This window comes from Budorcas taxicolor, chromosome 12, assembly GCF_023091745.1.
Source record: "Budorcas taxicolor isolate Tak-1 chromosome 12, Takin1.1, whole genome shotgun sequence".
Taxonomy (NCBI): domain Eukaryota; kingdom Metazoa; phylum Chordata; class Mammalia; order Artiodactyla; family Bovidae; genus Budorcas; species Budorcas taxicolor.
The window spans coordinates 5,482,511-5,501,722 of record NC_068921.1 but is presented as its reverse complement, the minus strand read 5'-3'; the positions used below and the strand labels follow the sequence as shown (position 1 = coordinate 5,501,722).

The 19,212-nt window shown below is 33.0% G+C and overlaps 1 protein-coding gene across 1 annotated transcript in view; it reads left to right on the top strand.

The window, feature by feature from the left end:
- The window catches only part of PCDH17 (protocadherin 17), a 105,604-nt gene that overhangs the window by 37,458 nt on the left and 48,934 nt on the right, over positions 1–19,212 (top strand). The window contains exons 2-3 of the mRNA XM_052650293.1: positions 44–102; positions 236–408. Coding sequence (XP_052506253.1) covers positions 44–102; positions 236–408 — 232 coding nt within the window. The remainder of the gene's footprint in view (positions 1–43; positions 103–235; positions 409–19,212) is intronic.

The following is a 19,212-nucleotide window of genomic DNA, read 5'->3' as shown; positions in this document are numbered from 1 at the left end:
TCCAGTGTACAACTATACGTATTTTTTTCCTTCTTTTTCGCAGACAGACAATTTTCCCGCAGAGCCCAATTACATGGGCAGCAGGCAGCAGTTTGTTCAAAGGTAAGGCCTATTAAATAACTTTCTCGGCTTCCCCATTTGCATTCGTGTCAAAATTGCTTTGCAAGAGTCTACACTTCAGGTTCAAACTCGTAGAGACAATACTTTCTCTTCTTTTTCTTTATATGTATTTCAGTAGCTCCACGTTTAAGGACCCAGAAAGAGCCAGCCTGAGAGACAGTGGGCACGGGGACAGTGATCAGGCTGACAGTGACCAAGACACTAACAAAGGCTCCTGCTGTGACATGTCTGTTAGGGAGGCGCTCAAGATGAAAACGACTTCAACTAAAAGCCAACCACTTGAACAAGGTGAGTGAAGCCTTCCAATGCTTACCAAGTATAAAGCTTAAGCAATATTAAACCTCAGAATACTAGTTGTAGTTTATCACCTTCGAATGGAGCTTTTATAATATAGCAAAACAAGCAGTAAATCCCAAGGTTGCCTCACACAAAAAGCAATTTTTCAATACTTCAGTAACCACAGAAAAATGAAGTTCATGGATTCTAGCCTGAAATCTTCCTGGAATGAGAACTTTTCCAAAGTCACTAGATTATACGTATTTTTATGAACATTTACTAACCTTTGCTGTTTTGCATTTTAGTAAAGGAAAATATGGTATATGTTAACTAGATATGCACATTTTAATATATTAATATAAAGATTAATGAATAAATTTAATATATTTAGGTGAAATGAAAACTTGGTTGAAATTGTATAGCTCTTAGCAAGGTTGGTATTATTTTTAGTGTGGGTTTTAGCTCCAAAGTCGTTTTTCAAGAGTCAAATAACAGAGTCAAATAAGCCAGAGTTCTGGCTCCTTCTTTTGATTTACATCTAAGTCTTCCTGGATATCAAATAGACATGAACTTGTTTACTCTGATGGAGGTAAAAAGAAATGCTTCTTCATGAATATATATGTCTTTTATAAAAGTCTAACTTCAGTTTATTAGCTCGATATGTCTTTTTATTAATAGCAATATTTTTATTGTTTTAAACACAGTAGAATGTTTATTAATGATTCACCCAAAGAAAATTAAGCTACTCTTTTGTGTAAGACTTAGATGCTGTGAAAAAGCTTTTTTATATCCAATTATAAAAAGTAAAAAGAACTGTTGCATAAATTGAATTTCAGAGTTATAAATGCATATTATATTAGTTAATATTAGTTTTCAAAATATTGATGATATGCAAGTATGTTTGATATTTAAGTTTTGAGGAGCTATATTTAAACTATTTGAATTTACTTATTTATTCTTCTAAGTCATTTAATGATAGATGATTCATAGAAATTAAATTTTTGCCTCTAGTGTAATCTCTCCTATCACATATACATCAGCAGATAGCATGCTTTTTAATTTCTCTAATCATGTTGAAATTTTGATTCAAATATGCACATATACACATATATATATTCAATACAGAAATTAATTAATATATATATTTAAGTTTCTGCACTCAATATAATTACGCTGGCCTTATTTTAAGAATGACCCTCTCCAAAGCCTTCTTTTCTAAGTAATAAGTGCCAGATATTATTGTAGCAAGTTTTTGCATAACAAGGCAATATTGTTTTAAAAGTTACTTTTAACAAAAGTTATTTGAATACTTACCTAATATTTGCAGTTCTTGCAAATTTGAATGATTATTTGATGTGACATATGTGGTCTTTATGGGTTTGACTATACAATGTCATATAAATATTTTAGGCACATTTTAGGTAATGAATGTTTGGATTTTGGTATGTGAATACATAGCCTAACAGACTAATCTACGTCTGTGATAAAGTGGTTTGCAGGTAATTCATTGGCTACTGTTTGTAAAGCTGCATAGAGTAAGTAAAGCGTTTACATTTACTGTCATATCTTCATGAGAAAATTTGTTAATTAAAACCAGCCTGCTGCTTACTATGAACTTCTTAATTCCTTTTCATACTCTGAATGAGCAATATAATTGATAAGAATGAAAAAAAAAAACAAACCCTGTAAGGTAAGGACATTTATGTCTGAAAATATAGTTTATACTGAAAACCTGTTATTTTTTCCTATTTTGGTATCAAAAAGTAATGTCCTAGAAGGGTGGCTTTTGTTCTTAAAAGAACATATAGTTGATGTATATTTTAATTAATATTACACATAAAATAACTTCTAGTCTACAAGTAAGAATGCCAATAGAGATGTCTCCTGTAAAAAAAAAAAAAAGTAGTTTTCATGTATCCTTATTAGCAAACATGAGAAAATTATGAATCTGAAAGCCACACTTAGAAGATAATGTCTGAATTACATAGGAGACTGACTTGTACTTTAAACATGATTTTTGAAGGATTAACTAAAAAAGTATTTCATTGATTGAATGATTGATGGATTTGGCTCATTAATTCATTTAATAAATATCTATTAAATGCTTTCAATAGTAAGGAAAATTAGATACTTTTGGGACATCAGAAATAAATTTGATTTCGAGCCTGCCTTCAAGAAACTGTATGTAACTGTGGTAGAGATGGGAGACTCTCTCTGTGTCTCTCTCCTATCTCCTCTCTCATTTACCTGTATCTCTTATCTGTCTCCCTACCTATCTCTCTATCTACCTCCAATCTGTCTTTTTCTGTCCATCACCTAGATCATCTTTTTGTCTCCCTGGCTCCCTTCCTTTAAGTTTTGTCTTTTTCCTATCTATGTATCTTATGCATACATCTATCTATCTACCTATCTAGAGGCAGAGGAGGTGTTTTTACTACTATTGTTTTACTACTATTGTTATTACTTCTATTGTTTTTACTACTTACCGTAAACTATGCTAAATTCATTTTAACATTAGCTTATTTAACCTGAAAACTCTAAAATTGCTAGCATTTGTATGTTACATATAAAGAAACTGAGCTATGGGGAACTTGTTAACTTGCAGAGCAGGTTGGAAGATCTAGATCTGACCAAAATTTATATCTTTTCTATAGAACTTTATCTCCAAAGAGTCAAATTTGCTCAAATATACATTCTGATTCATTGCTATGACTAGATATCAAGTAAACTTTGAAGGTTAAGTTAAAACTTGAGTTCATGTATATGAACCTTGGGGGACAATATCAAAATTACTTATATGCATTGAATTATTAGTGGCTAAAACATATTCTTTTTGGTATTCATTGCATTTATAAATAGATGAATATAGTTCCCCTAACATTTATAGATGTTAAGAAACTTTGTCAATGTTCCGTGATGTAAGTAGTGAAGTCAGCATTAGAAATAAAATAGCATCCCTCCAGGGTTTGTCTTCTTAACCAATGCTTTATACTATTCATATAACGAATGGTTTACTCAGAAAAATAAATAAATAAATAAATGTTTGAAGAAGCAATCAGCCGTTGTCTTGGTCATTGTACTCTGTTAATTTATTTGAAAAGCATCACAAGCACCAATGCTAAATTAATTTAATGCACACCTATAAAGAGTAATTTCCTTTATAGACGAAAGAAGATGACAGCAGTATTCAAATAATTATCTCATGTCCAAGTTTCATATGTTAAACACTAATTTTTAATATCTTAAAAAATCTCCTAGAAAACAGAAATAAATTTCCTTTAAAACAGAAACGAAACAAAAAGAAACCTATTTATCATTTTTGCTCATTCTAAAATATTTATAGTAGTGCCTTAATAGTTTTTAAAAAGTTGTATCATGTTATATTTCATATTTTATATTCATTTAGTTGGCTTCTTTCCCTGTTTAAATTATCTCTATTAAGAAAAATGATGTTCCATTTCTAAATTAAAATACTATTTTAACTTAGAAATTAAAATCAATTTTAAAAATAATCTCCATATTTTCAATGGACATTTTCTATGCTAATAATGATTTCCCTTTGCAAATAGCTTAGTACACTTGAAATTTTATTTCATTAACTCAACTGTTGCTATTTTATTTTCTCTTTTGTACCATTAGATTTTTTCCATTTGTTTTATTCCTGTTATTTGTGTACTTTTACTACCATCAGTTTAAGCATCCCAGATATACAGCACTAGTATGTGTTGCCCATTATTTTAGAAAAAAAAATTTGAAAGGATTCAGTAGCTAATTGATGGTATGCACTATAGCTGAAGATAGCTTTAAGGACTTTATGTTAATAAACCCTCTTATAGAAAGAAGTTATTTTAGTTTCTCTTAGTGTGATTAAAAAAAAAAAAAAAAACACCTCTCAAAGAATGTACTTAGTTTCTTACTATTTGAGTTCAGTTTTCTGTCTGCCTCTCTGTCAATTAGATTTTTCCCTATATATTCTCCATCAAATATTGAATGTAGATAGGTAGGTTAGTTGTTAGATAGAAAGAGGAGGGAGATAATAGTAAAACAATCTGAATGTTTTGGCATTCATATGGTGCCCATACTAGCATGTTCACACACACACATACACATATTATTTAATAAGTCATTATCGGAAAATGACACAGAAAATTGATTAAAATACGTTTGATCTTATTCTGCTGATTTTATATTTTGGAATGAGAAAAACTAATTTATATCAAGAACTAATAAAAATGTATAATGTTACTTCTGTAAACAAGAGTCACAATTTTACAAAGAAGAAAAACTCAAAAGTTTGTGAAGGTAATTTACAACTTATACCTCAGAATACCATTTATACTTTGACTTCAAGGAAGTACGGTGCCCTTGAATTTCTATCCATCAGAAACCCCATAAAGTATTTTGATTGTTAGCAATAATTGCTTTTTTTTTTCTTTTAAAAGATGTAATAAGCTTTCCCTAAAATTCAGTAGTCGCTATTGATTCCCAAATAATAAATGTGCAGTTTTTATAAATGCTGACCAGGAATTTGTCTGAGCTTCTTATTGATAGCTCAGTGACTGTTCTCAATTTTTCAAGGATAATCGGTCTTCTGATATCTTTATAGTTCACTGAAACCAACTCCTTGAATTGAAGTCTGATGCTAGTGGAGTAGCATTGTTCATCGTGAGTACTGATGGCCTGGCTTGTGCTAGAGACTGCAATGGAACACCACCCACATGGAATGTAATACCCTGTGGGAGCCAGATTGTTGGTCCTCTCCCTGATGACTGGACTCCAGAACATTTCAGGAGTTGGTCCTTTCACATTCTTTTTTGTTTCTCATTTTACTTAATTGCCTTATGATTTCTTTTATTCTGTTCAAGTCTATGTCTCCCCTGTTCTCTCTGCTGCCAGAAAAATCTGACTTCTTAAATTATGTTCTGAATTCAAAACATTTCACAATGGAATCCTTGATTATAATCTAATAAAAATATAATCAGTAGAAAGTTGAGAATAAATGTAATACCAAATAAAGTAGGTTTGCTTTAGTGAATTCAGTTTTAAAACTAATTGCATTCTTAAGGGTTGCCTTTCTTCTTTTCAGAGGACATTCTAGAAAACTACAAAACTAAAGTTAAGGGATTTTTTTTTTTTTTTTTGGTAGCTGTTCCTTTTTTTCTTTAAGTTAGTGTTTAAATGTTGCTTCTGGACCCCATATTTCATAGCACGTTTATACTAGTTTCAGTGACTGCAGTATTTGTTACATGATTTCAGAGTTTGGTGAGACTCTGAGGTCCACTCCTTTTAATCTCCCTCCCTAATTCACTGCATAATGATTGCAGTGGCACCATATTTCTAATTATGTCTGGAAAGGAAACAGTTTCCACAACCTCTGCTTTACCACGAAGGAGCTATTTCAGAAAGCAGTAGCAGGGAAACAGGAGAGTAGAGGTTGAGATCCTTGTTCATGCGAGTGAATGGGGAGCCATGCATTCAGGATCTGGGGGGAGCTTATTGAGACAGAGGACTGGGAGGCCAGACACCAAAGTGACCTATGTTATAATTTCCCCTAGGACTGACCCTGAGTAGAAAAGTGCTAGCATAGTACTTGGAGAAGGCAGTGGCACCCCACTCCAGTACTCTTGCCTGGAAAATCCCATGGACAGAGGAGCCTGGTGAGCTGCAGTCCGTGGGGTCGCTAAGAGTTGGACACGACTGAGCGACTTCACTTTCACTTTTCACTTTCATGCATTGGAGAAGGAAATGGCATCCACTCCAGTGTTCTTGCCTGGAGAATCCCAGGGACAGGGGAGCCTGGTGGGCTGCCGTCTATGGGGTCACACAGAGTCAGACACGACTGAAGCGACTTAGCAGCAGCAGCAGCAGCACAGTACTTCTATATTCTCAAGCTTCTGCTCTGTTTTCTCTTCTGCATTATGGTTACCTTTGAATCAAGCAGTGTATTTTCCCAGGCCTACCCAGAACAGGCAACAGCAAATCTACTTCTACAGAAGTAAGAACATGAAGATGGTGACTGTGTCCATCTTCTCAGCAGCCATCTGGCAGTCTCTGAAAATAATTTTTAAAAGAAATGTTGCTATAAACAATAGGAAATTTGTCTTAGGAAGGGAATGGAAAATTACAGCCATATATAGGGGACAGGTAGGAACTGTTAAATATTTAATGCCAGAGAGAAATAATTTATGAAATTTTAGAGGAACTTTTGCTTTATGATTTGCATACATGGTGTTTAAGAAATTGTATTATTTGCCAAGAATTCATATTATTTTCAAGCCCTGTGAGTTTTTATTAGGCTGCATCTATCCAAGAACACTGTAATATCATTTTCGCCACCTCCCTGTGCTGTCTTTTAGGACCTTCCAAATTCATCTGGCTTTAAATTTTACTAGAAAAAATGTTTCTCAAACTGTGAGCAGCTTCACTTTATTTTTGCTTACCAGGCTTTGCAACTGTCCCATAGTTCACCTAACTTTAATAGTTTTAATGACATCTCTTATTCTCATGTGCAAACATCTGCTTCTAGAATTCAGCATCTGGTATCATGAAAATAGAGAGATTTTATCACCCTCACATTTGTTGCTCATCGTAAAGCCTTTCTAACAAGTGTTGCATGATTTACTATAGACTCAATGTGATTTTGAGATTCTCTTGCTTTTAATAAGCACAGCAATGACTTTTGCTGAAACATCCCAATTAGGAAATGTTGGGAGAGTATTTCCCAAACTTTTGAAACTAGTTTTGCCGTATACTAGGGGCAACGGAACCCTCCCCAGCCTTAGAATTACACACTCTGAAATATTCCCAATCAACTAGAGGATTTTAAATTTTTAAATAATATTTATAAATAATCCCAATGTATTTTTTTTTAATTTTTATAAATAGAAATCTATACGAGTCATATGCATTTTTATGAAACCAGGAGTGTGCCCATAAATGCTAAAAATATAAAATGGTTATCAGCTCCTTTGTTAATTAAGAACTGCAAGAAAATCATGTCATTTGGTCTAAAACCTCCCAGTAATTTCCTGTTATTTCACTTTAATAACATGTTCTAATATTGAAGGTTCTCTATTCTTTTGAAAGCCATATTACAAAACTTCATGGTAGAAATCCTTGAAGTATAACTCCTCTATTGTGTAGATAAGAAAACAGATTGACTTCCATGGGGTCATCAAGCTAGCCGAAGAGGTAGTACTCGTTCCAAGTTTATAATTTTCTGTCTAGAGCCCTTTCCATTCTTCTGTCACTCCTGTGTCACATTAATAGACACCTCAAAATCTCTGAAGAGGCCCTTCAGATTCATCATCATACTTCTTTTCCTTATTAATCTGAAGAAGTCAACTGCCATGCTCCAGAGCTTGATTCCTTCATAGATATTGAATAAATACTTCACATATTCATATATCTTATACATATTGAATAAAAATATTGAATTACAGTTCCAAAAGGTCAATTAAATGTATCATTCCTTAAGCTATATATTGATGCTTCTGGATTTTTTGCCACCAGGCATTCTGAAATAAATATTTTTTTCAATCTGGATATATTACCTATACCTCTCCTAACTGTGGGTCCTTGATACCTTCTTAGCATGCTAAGGAATGGTGGTGCCAAAAGAGATTTTCATTCATTCATTCAGTATTTTAATAAATGATTGTGTCAGGGATACAAAGATATATGAAAACACAGGCTGGGTCCTCAAGAAGTTAAGGGAATTTGACATACAATCATGAGATTGGTGCACTGAGATGTTTGCCCTGAGTATTAATGGAGTCAGGAGAATGAAAACCCTGCCCGGATTTGGAGGATCAAAGAACATTCCTGGAGTAGAAGACATCAGAGCTGATTCTTTAGCATATGTTTAGCTCATTTGGCAGAGTGAAGTTGGGGTGGGTGGGAACATGACAGGCACTCTCAGAAACACAGGAAAGGAAACAGAGTTTGGCAGGCTGCTTAGAGGCATGTGAGTAGAGATGTGTGAGAATAGTAATGCAGAACAGAGCCTGGGGAGGTGAGTAGAAGCCCAATGATGGGACCACTGAAACGCAGCCCTGGGAGGTAACGGTATGCTAGTTATGGCAGTGTCTTGGGAAATAGGAATACATTAGAATTTGGGAGAATGGCATTCTATCATGTATACTATCATGTAAGAATTGAATCGCCAGTCTATGTCTGACGCAGGATACAGCATGCTTGGGGCTGGTGCATGGGGATGACCCACAGAGATGTTATGGGGAGGGAGGTGGGAGGGGGGTTCATGTTTGGGAACACATGTAAGAATTAAAGATTTTAAAATTTAAAAAAAAAAATGAGAAAAAAAAAAAAAAGAAAGAAAGCTGGGCAAATAACACAATGCAAGACAGTATGAGGCCTAGAGTGGTAAAAAAAGAAATGGAACAAAGTGGAAGATTCAAAAGTTTTAGTATACGTCATTACTTTTATGATTATAATGAATTGCTTAGTATTCACTTGAAATTGATTTTGATATAAGGATTTCTAAAGGAAAAAATAATTTGATGGCCAAGTAAATGGAATATCACTTGAATTATTTAGTGCATTTTAATGCATTTAAGTAAGTCTTATGTAGTATATACCACATATAGTAAATTAACACATAAATATTTGAGATGTTAGCTTTTTCTCTAAAAGATCAATGTTTATTTGTACATAGGAATCAATTTAATAAAGAAATTTACCATTCAAGAATGCTAGAGAGAAAAACAAACAAGGAGAAAACTTCAGTTTGATAGATCTTTGAGAAAAGTTTCAGAAAGCAGTGAGGTAGTATACAACTTGGTGTGATAATGAATTTTAGGATTGTGACTTGGGTAACTGAGTTTTAGTAAAGTGGTAGACACAGGGTGAGAGTATCATGGGGAAGGCATTTGGAAAGTCAAAACCATTTAGTAGATTAACAGAGAGACGACTTAAATTACCATTTGGTAATGAGAGGAAAAGACCCTGATGCTGGGAAAGATTAGGGGTGGGAGGAGAAGGGGACGGCAGAGGATGAGATGGCTAGATGGCATCACCGACTTTTGAGTAAACTCCAGGAGCTGGTGATGGACAGGGAAGCCTGGCGTGCTGCGGTCCATGGGGTCTCAAAGAGTTGGACATGACTGAGCGACTGAACTGAGCTGAATGAGAGGAGAGGTTGGTGATATAAACACAGAAACCATTGACATAGTATCATACTTAAAGTAAACCAATAACAGGGATTATTGAGAGAAAAGACAATAGGATCCATGCTAGAATCTGGCTAAAACAACAGTAAGAAGTTGGGAAAGAGTAAAGTTCAACAGTTGTTCAATCAGCGAAGAGACAAGGCATAATCTGTATGTTCTATGACAAGGCAAAATATGGAGGACAGCTACATGAATTATTTGACTGAAGCCAAGAGTTTTTAGATTTCATTTCCAACCATCATAATCGAGAGCCAAATTAAATCAATTCATCAAGCCAATCTAGACAAGTCTGATTTTATTCAAAACAAAATCTGAGGACAGTTCCGAATGCATGATCTCACATCACTGGCATAAATGTATGATTCCAGAACTCACCACTTAAAAAAAAGGAACATTTACCTGAAATCATATATTTTGAATTTTTACTGTAACTCAGTATTTTTTGTGTATTTATTGTGTATATTTATTATGCATTTCTTATTTATTATGTGTATGTGTATAGTATATGGGGAGATCCCCTGGAGAAGGGGATGGCCACCCACTCCAGTATTCTTTTTTTTTTAATTTTTATTTATTTATTAAAAATTAATTAATTTATTTTAATTGGAGGCTAATTACTTTACAATATTGTAGTGGTTTTTGCCATACATTGACATGAATCAACCATGGTTGTACATGTGTTCCCCATCCTGAATCCCACCTCCAACCTCCCTCCCCATCCCATCCCTCAGGGTCATCCCAGTGTACCAGCCCCGAGCACCCTGTCTCATGCATCGAACCTGGACTGGTGATCTGTTTCACATATGATAATTTACATGTTTCAATGCTATTCTCTCAAATCATCCCACCCTTGCCTTCTCCCACCAAAGCAGACCAAAAGACTATCCTTTACATCTGTGTCTCTTTTGCTGTCTCGCATATAGGGTCATTGTTACCATCTTTCTAAATTCCATATATATATGCATTAGTATACTGTATTGGTGTTTTTCTTTCTGACTACTTCACTCTGTATAATAGGCTCCTTCTTGCTTGGAGAATCCCTTGGAGAATCCCAAGATCCTGAGGGATTACAGTCCATGGGGTTGTAGAGTTGGACATGACTGCAGTGACTTAGTATATATAGTATATGACACTGTCTTAGATGCTCTGCTAAATATTTATTCAACAAATATTTGTTAGGTTTTTGGTATGTTTCAGGAACTTCTCCAAATGCTGAGGATGGAATAATAAGCAGAATAAATATTCCTGTTCACATGAACCTTATATTTGAATGAGAATGTGATTCTCAAATGAACCCTCTTCAGAGTCATGACCCCAATTCTTATAGAACTTATAGTCAGAAAATATAAAATGTAGAAAGTAACATGCTATTGATTAGGTATAAATAAAAGTGTGAAAGTTTCAAAAGAAGGGATAGAATACTGATCATTATTCCAGGAAGACTCCATACATAAGATGAAATTTGAGCTAGGATTTAAGGAATGAACAAAGTTTTTACTCTGAGATAGAAGAAATAGAACAAATCCATAAAACAACCATAGGATTCAGAAGTAATATTTAGGGGATAATGAATAGTTCACTGTATCTAGAGGGAAACCTATAGAAGGAAGAAAATATGCAAATGGGAACAGGAAAGAGTGGCCAGTAAAGAAGGGGAAATAGGCAGTGATAGTGTCACAGTGGTCAAAGAGAGACAAGAAGCGTGTTGACTCTAGAGAAATTAAAAAAAAAAAAAAAAAAAAGAGGCTCATGGACACCTATTCAATCTGATTATTACAGGTCTATCTAGGTTTCCATGAAAGAAGTTATGATGGGGTAATGAAAAAGGGAAACAGATTTTTAAAGATTATACCACTGAAGCATCATCAGGAAATGGGGATAGACATTTTTCTTATTCCAAGATAATAATGGAATAAGAGAAAGAAAGGGGGGAAAATATCTAAAGAAGGTGGTATTATAGATGGAAATTGCTTTAATTATTCAAGGTAACTGAGTATCAATATACTGAAGTAAATAATCCACCTAGAAGGAATTATTGAAGAATTGAGTTAAATAGATATTATTTGAGCATAAAAGGGGAGGCTAGCTTTAAAGTGAAGATAAACTCTTTTTCTGTAAGGGAAAGATAACAGAAGATTTGAAAAGACAAACAGGAATGTAGAGGCAAAAGTAAAATAATTGTTGGTTCTGATCTTCTCTATAAAGTGGAAAGCAGATTTCATTAAGCTCATTATTTCACAGAAACACTTGTATAATATAAATGACACTCGGATTTGTGAAAAGCTAGAGGAGTTCAGACAATTACCAAGATAATCTATTGCAAGATGAACATCTGTCAAAAACAGATACTGCTATTATTTCATATTTATAATTGTTGAAAAAATAAGACCATATATTATACCAACCTGAAGATATTACCATATTTAAATTATCTCCTTATGTACTTTTCAATTTTACAGCTTGCTTGGAGTTTTCCAGAAAGATGTTTTGATGTGTAAGCCTACAGTCTAGATTTTTCTAGAATTATATTGTTTCAAATTCCACTTAGAAAGATGATATATTGCGTATACCATATTTTATGTTTTAGCCCCACTGCGATCTGTGCCAGTACTTGCAACTAAACACATTATCAGTTTTGCAGTCAAAAGCCTTAAATATTCGCACTAAATGGAATAAATGAATAATATAGATAAGCCTATGTCAATTCAAGTTAGTTTTTTCCACCAAATGAGTAGCAAAATAACATCCAGACCTGAAATGGTTTTCTGATTTCAAAATGGGCAAGAAATTGTAGGCTTGTACTCAATTTGCATATTGGAGCTTTTCATTCTTTAAACTCTTGATAACTAATAGTATTGATGATGATCCCAGTAGTATCATGATGATAAATATATATATATATATATATATATATATATATATATTAACAAGAGAAACTATTTAATCGAGTTTCCTATTAAGTCATAATAGAAATCTTCAATGGGGGGAGTCTTAAGATCAAATGGAGATTAAAATATTCTATAATCATTTTCATGTGATAAATACTTACTTTGGGAAGGACACTTAAATGTTTAATCATATCATAAGAAGATTTTGAGTAGTACTTTTAGGATTTGTAGACAGATAACAAAAGCCCTCCTACCTCTGATACAGGATATACTTTTGAAACAAAATACATATTTCATGGAGATTGATTCCTCTGCCCTGGATTTTTTTTTTTTTTTGAGGTTTTGAAAATTCATACTGAGAGATGAAACTCTGTTTTGTTTTTGCCCTGAGTCATTTCCTTCCTAATTTCAATTACTGTGTTTATTACATAATATCCTTTTATAGCCATCTGAGCTTTTACCTCTAAAAGCTGACATTTTTAAAGATATTTAAAATAAGGATGGCACGAAAACTTCAGAAAATTTTAATACATGCAGAATGCCTTCATGACATGTGTTCCTCCACACGGTTGGAAAACAATAGACAACATACTGAATCTTAAGTAAATATACCTGATAACTGTATTTTTCACTCTTTGAGTTGTGACTCCTGTTCAGGAATGACTCTCATTAGCATTAATATATGAATGAATTAATTCCATACATTTTATTTCAGTACCCATGTATATGACTGTGCCTTCAATTTAGTTTTTGAAGTTGTCATTCCTCTGTCCATCTAGGTATAGTTCCATTTGTTAAATACATAATATATGTAATAAGTAAAAATAAAATTAATTCTGCTGGAGAAATGAATAGAGAATTACTTCATGAATTAGATGAGCCTCTAATAGTGTCTTGTAAGTAGAGTAGGATTGCAGGATATAGGTGAATTGAATGTCTGAAGATAGGATAATAGCAAGATCCAAGAAAATGCTAGAAATGTCACAAGTCATAGCATGATCCAGGTTTCCCTGGTGGCTCAGACAGTAAAGCTTCTGTTTGCAGTGCAGGAGACCTAGGTTCGATTCCTGGGTTGGGAAGATCCCCTGGAGAAGGAAATGGCAGTCCACTCAAGTATTCTTGCGTGGAGAATCCCATGGGCGGAGAAGCCTGGTGGGCTACTGTCCAATGGGTTGCAAAGAGTTGGACATGACTGAGCAACTTCCCTTTCAATTTCTTTCATAGCACGATCCAGGAGTGGCAGATAAATAGGGATATTTTTATTGGAGTTAGGTGTATAGAGTTATAATGGAGAGTAGTTGGACCAAATAAAAGGACTAGGGTCAGATTATGAACACCTTAAATGCTGTACTAAGAATTTTGAATCTATTTATATAGACCATTAAAAACTTTGAGTAGAGTTACTTGATCAGAATTTTGTTGTAGATGATTCAATTAATATTATACCAGAGAAGGGTTGGAAATCAAAGGAGATCAAAGGCCAAGACTAATCATCCATCAAATTTCAAAGGGACAGTAGCATGTTTAATATTTTCTAATTTTTGTGTATTGTAATGTAATTTAATTGCTGAGCTCAAGAGTTTTCATTGAAATCATTCTGAGCAATAAATGTAACTCAAAATACAGATTATTCACTTCAAAGGACCATCTATTTGTGTCTGTCAACTATGAACAAAGTTGATTTTTCTCTTTCGTTTTTATTTATAGCAGAGCTGAACACTCTACCCTAAATATCTATCTTAATGAAACCCTTAAAAGATTATAAATGTATAACAAACTGTATAGACTTATCCAATCAGATAACAAAAGAACAGCTAATAGTTACAGGTCACTAAAAAGAAAATAAACAGCTACTATATGTCAAGGACTGCACCAAGCACCTTTATGCAAGTTTGTCCTTATGGCAAGTTGGCGAAATGACTGTTATCTCTAATAGATGAAAAACCTGAGCATAAAGGACTGAAGTAGCTTACCCGTGGTTGATGCCCTCAGCAGTGTAGCCCTTGTCGCCCTGATGTCATGTGTGTGCTCTCTTCATTCTGGTCCTTTTTGCTTATTTATAGTCTTCAATAACAATGTGCAAAGGAGAGTTCACAGGGAAGTTATACTAGTATTTCTAAACTGAAAATAGGATATCTTACTTTTGAAAGTAGAGTTGAATCTGATGATGTATGCCTAAGTATACAGAGATATGAGCGGCTCCTCAGTACCACATATAGTCATCTCATTGCCATCATTTTATTATTATCATCATTATGACTTCCTCTGCAGTGGTATCTGATAGTGAGATGATTGTTTTTTCATGCTTATATACACCGTTTGTCTTTACCCCAAATAATATTTATTTCAGCACTACAGGTCCTGCAGTTAACCTAGTCATTAGACAAAAGACACAATACTTGCCATGCTAACATTTTGATACTATTTGAAAAATACTTTGCATATACTTTGAAAAATCACCTTCATCTGTGAGGGCTATTTTTTTAAATCAATGTGTAATTGCTGTTAAACAAAGAATATAACAAGATAGTTCCAGATATGTGTTCTACCTCCCCATTCATTTCCATCGTTTGATAAAAAAGATACTTTTACTATTTTTGAGTAATAAAATACGTTTTGTTTTTAAAGTGCTATCTGTATCAAGCTCTAGCATTAGTTTACTTTTAAGCCTATGACAGACTACTTCAAGTTATCTATTATAGACACGAATTTAATTCTGCTTTATTCACAATCCATAATTTGTAAAACACTAGAGTCCATATACACTCTTAAGAAATGTCACAGTTCTCTAGATATTTGATCAAAGTTTTTGTTCAATTAAAATGGAGCAAAAATGGAACAAATTCTATGAAATACTGGAGACAAATTAGCAAAATGAAAGCTTATCTTGTGAGTGAGTGCAGCAACCAGAACAAGGTTGGGCAGGTAAAGATTCCATAGGGCTTAGAAGTGCTCCTTCATATCACTGGGCCCAGAGCTACATTTGCAGTAAAATAATTAGATTTTAATCCCAGCAGGTAGTGTTCATTTATTTGTGAAATGCTGATGTGTGCATGCATGCATACATGTTAGTCGTATCCCACTCTTTGCGACCCCATGGATTATATCCTGGGGTGAAAATACATGGTGAAAATACATTGTTGGTGAAAATACATGTACTGATTTTTAATAGTGTCAGTTTATATAAATCCACCTAAAGTAATAGAGATGTGGTAAAAATAATAGTGGAAATGAAGCCTTTGCCAAAAGTGATAATAGATGATACTAAGAAAAGGCATGAAAGTACTCATACATTGAATAGTTACTAAAAAGAAGAGAAAGTGTAGTTCTTCAGGACATGATGAGAGATCCCCTTGAATTCATACAAGAACATATATTTCAAATAATAAAGGTTAAAGAAACAACACTCTGAAAGCCAAAGTTTTCTAGATTTCTTCCTTGCATTTTACTGAGAACACCAGTAGTATGTTTTTGCTCTCTCTTTGCTTCTATAAAATATTGAGATTTTTAAAAACTAGGCTACATAAAACTCCAGAGGTTAGGAAATACACTTACTACTAGATTTTTTTATGGGATATAACTGTGACTTTCTATCTTTTGATTACTAAATTTATTTTCTGTTTTATACCCACACAAATTTATTTTCTGTTTTATACCCACACATATTTGTATGAAAACATGGGTGAGTTTGTGTTCACCTATATTTATCTTCAATATTTAAATGACAAAAGCTTATTTTTAAAAAAATTACACTTAGCCTATATCCATGAGAATATCATTAACTTCTCCAATGTATTGTAATTGTGCTTGGAAATTATATCAGGTTACTAGAGACTTGTCCTTGAAATTACAAAATGTACGAACAATATATAATGTGTCTTCAAATAGATTTATTAGCACAAGAGTATTCAAAAGCCATTAACAACCTAATTATTTCCATGTCCACATGACAATATTTTATTAACCATCATTTACAAAATTTTGAATGTGGAAAAGGATAAAAAGAGAAGCTTATTAAAAAGCCATAGGGCAGTTTACTGATTTTTAGGTTATGAATGTACATTAGTTGCTTAGTTGTGTCTGACTCTTTGCGACCCCATGGACTATAGCTTTCCAGGCTCCTCTGTCCATGGGAGTTTTTCAGGCAAGAATACTAGATGAGTTGCCATTTTCCTCCTCCAGTGGATATTCCCAACCCCGGGGATCAAACCCATATCTCCTGTGTCTCCTATATTGCAGACAGATTCTTTACGTTCTGAGCCATCAGGGAGGCCCTTTTACGTTTTGAGTAATATGTTTTTATGAATAGAGGTTACATGTTTTTCTTAATTTGCTTTTGGAATTGTGTTTTGAATATAAATATGTACATTCATTTCAGTATATTTATTACATCCGTTAATTTTAACACTCTGGATACTTTTATTAATACCATTAAATCAGCGTTTGAGTGATTTGCTATCATTTCCTTCAGATATAACCAGTTTTTCTCTGGTATTAATTCAATAATGTTAAACTGCTCAATTTCACTTTAATAATAACACAGTACAGTCAGTAATTCTATATGGGGGAGAAACCTATCTGTATCATGAATTACTTTAAAAGAAGATAGATTTCTATCTTGTTTTAATTCAAAGATGTACTGAAATTCAAATGAGTCAATAGTATGTTGCTATATAAATCCTTATTAACATCTTCAAAGATAAGTAGATGTGATAGATAGTAATTAGTGTGTTATCAATAATTTGTGTCTAATTTAAGGGAGACTAAAAGTAGTTTGTTCCTTTACAACTATAAGTACCCTTTTATAGTTCTGCTTCTGTTCTTAATGTTCAATATCCATTAAAATATTCAAAAAGGTAAGTAAACCTACTTAGTAATAATTATATTAATGTATACTTGGTAATAATTATATTGATGTATAAATTAAACTGACACCTCAAAGTGATGCATATTTTTTCTATCTTCTCAAATATAGTTTATATTAAAGGATTAAACATTTATTTGTTCCAGAAACCGTACATGGCACTAGGGAAAGACATTATACACAAAAAAAACCTAAGTCCTGATCTTTTGTTGCTCACCTCAGTAGATGTTTGTGCTATTAAAAGTTCTTGGAACATCTAATTTGACTTTTTGTTATTGAGACATATCAGTCTGAATACACAACTTAGATCTACCATGTGAAAAATCAGCAGCTATGTGGAAATAAGCTTTAAAACTTAGGTGAGATAAAACTATATCTTACCTACACAAAGTTGTAGGATGGAATTTATATTCCCTTCAAATCGATAAAAATAGTGAAGAATGATATCCTGCATGGAATCCTTGAAGAGAAAAATGCCATGAGGTAAAATCTGAATAAAGTATGGACATTATTTTATCAGTAAAATAATGATGTTAAGATAGGCCTATTTTGTGAGAGATCCATGCAACTCTCTAGTATCCTCACCATTGTTCTGTAAATCTAAAACTTCTGAAATTTTGAAATTATTTTAAAAATTATTAACTTTGGAAGAGAAAAAAATGAGGATACCAAATTGTGCAGAACTTTAGATATTAACTGAAGTATTTTAGCATTTTTAATGACAAGTAGGGGGACATTGAAAATGTGTGGGCAGGAGACTAGTGTAATTAATGCAATCATTTAGAGACACCATTTCCTACTACTGCACAGACAAATTGTAGGAAGGGAGTGGTGATTTCCAAAAGATCAATCTGATTCAGTAATTTCCATACAAAGTGATAAAGGCAGAATTAATGTGGTAGTCAGTATGACTGGAAAGATAAAGATTTGACACAATACAATCAAGTAATTAACAGTATTTGTCAATTTATTAGATATGAAACCTATCAGAGAAACAAAGTGTGGGTGATTTAGAGGAGAGATGTATGATATAATAAACTGCATATAGAATAAAACTAAAATGTAATTTTAGACTTAGAAATTACAATTGCTGATAGTGTTATATTGGTTAAAGTAAAGGAAGATAAATTTGAGTTCCCAAGGTGAAATGAAAATTTAATCATTTCCTACAGGAATATCCTTTGGTTAAATAATTTGAAATCTCTTGAGCAATGAACAAAGAATGTTTGGAATTTTTGAGCCTAGAATGTCACTGTGGTCTGTTTTACAACTTTTTTTGTTATGATAATGATTGCTCTTTTATTTTAAATATTCATATTTCCTCATAAGCGCATCATGAACCATACCTCTTAATGCATAAACTAAGAATGAGGAGTAAAATAGGAAAATTTCCAGTTGCCAGACATCTCTTAATCAGTAATCTCTAATACATATTCAGAATATTAATTAATGGTTATAAAGAAGTCTAAGAATGGCACACTGCTCCAATTCCAAATTCATTTGATGAAATGAAATTTTAGGTAGTTAACTTTTATTTTATTCTCATTTACATTTCTACCTTTGATTAGTAAAAGTAATTTTATCTTCTGTATTTCAAGTGGAAAATAAATTACTTCTGAAACTTTTAAAGAAAGGAAAATGGTTTGGAATTAATCGAATTTGAAATTGACCCACAAAACACCAGTAATGACTTGAGAGAGGGCACTGAAACTTATATTCTTATTGTTTGGAACAATAGGAATTGTTTGATGTCAATATTGTTTGATGTCTACCAAGTTTCCCAGAATGTTTTTGTAGACCATTTAAAGTCTTCAAGTTAGAAATAAATTTTGATTAAACACAGTCTCAAATGGATTTAAATTTGCGTTTTATAGAC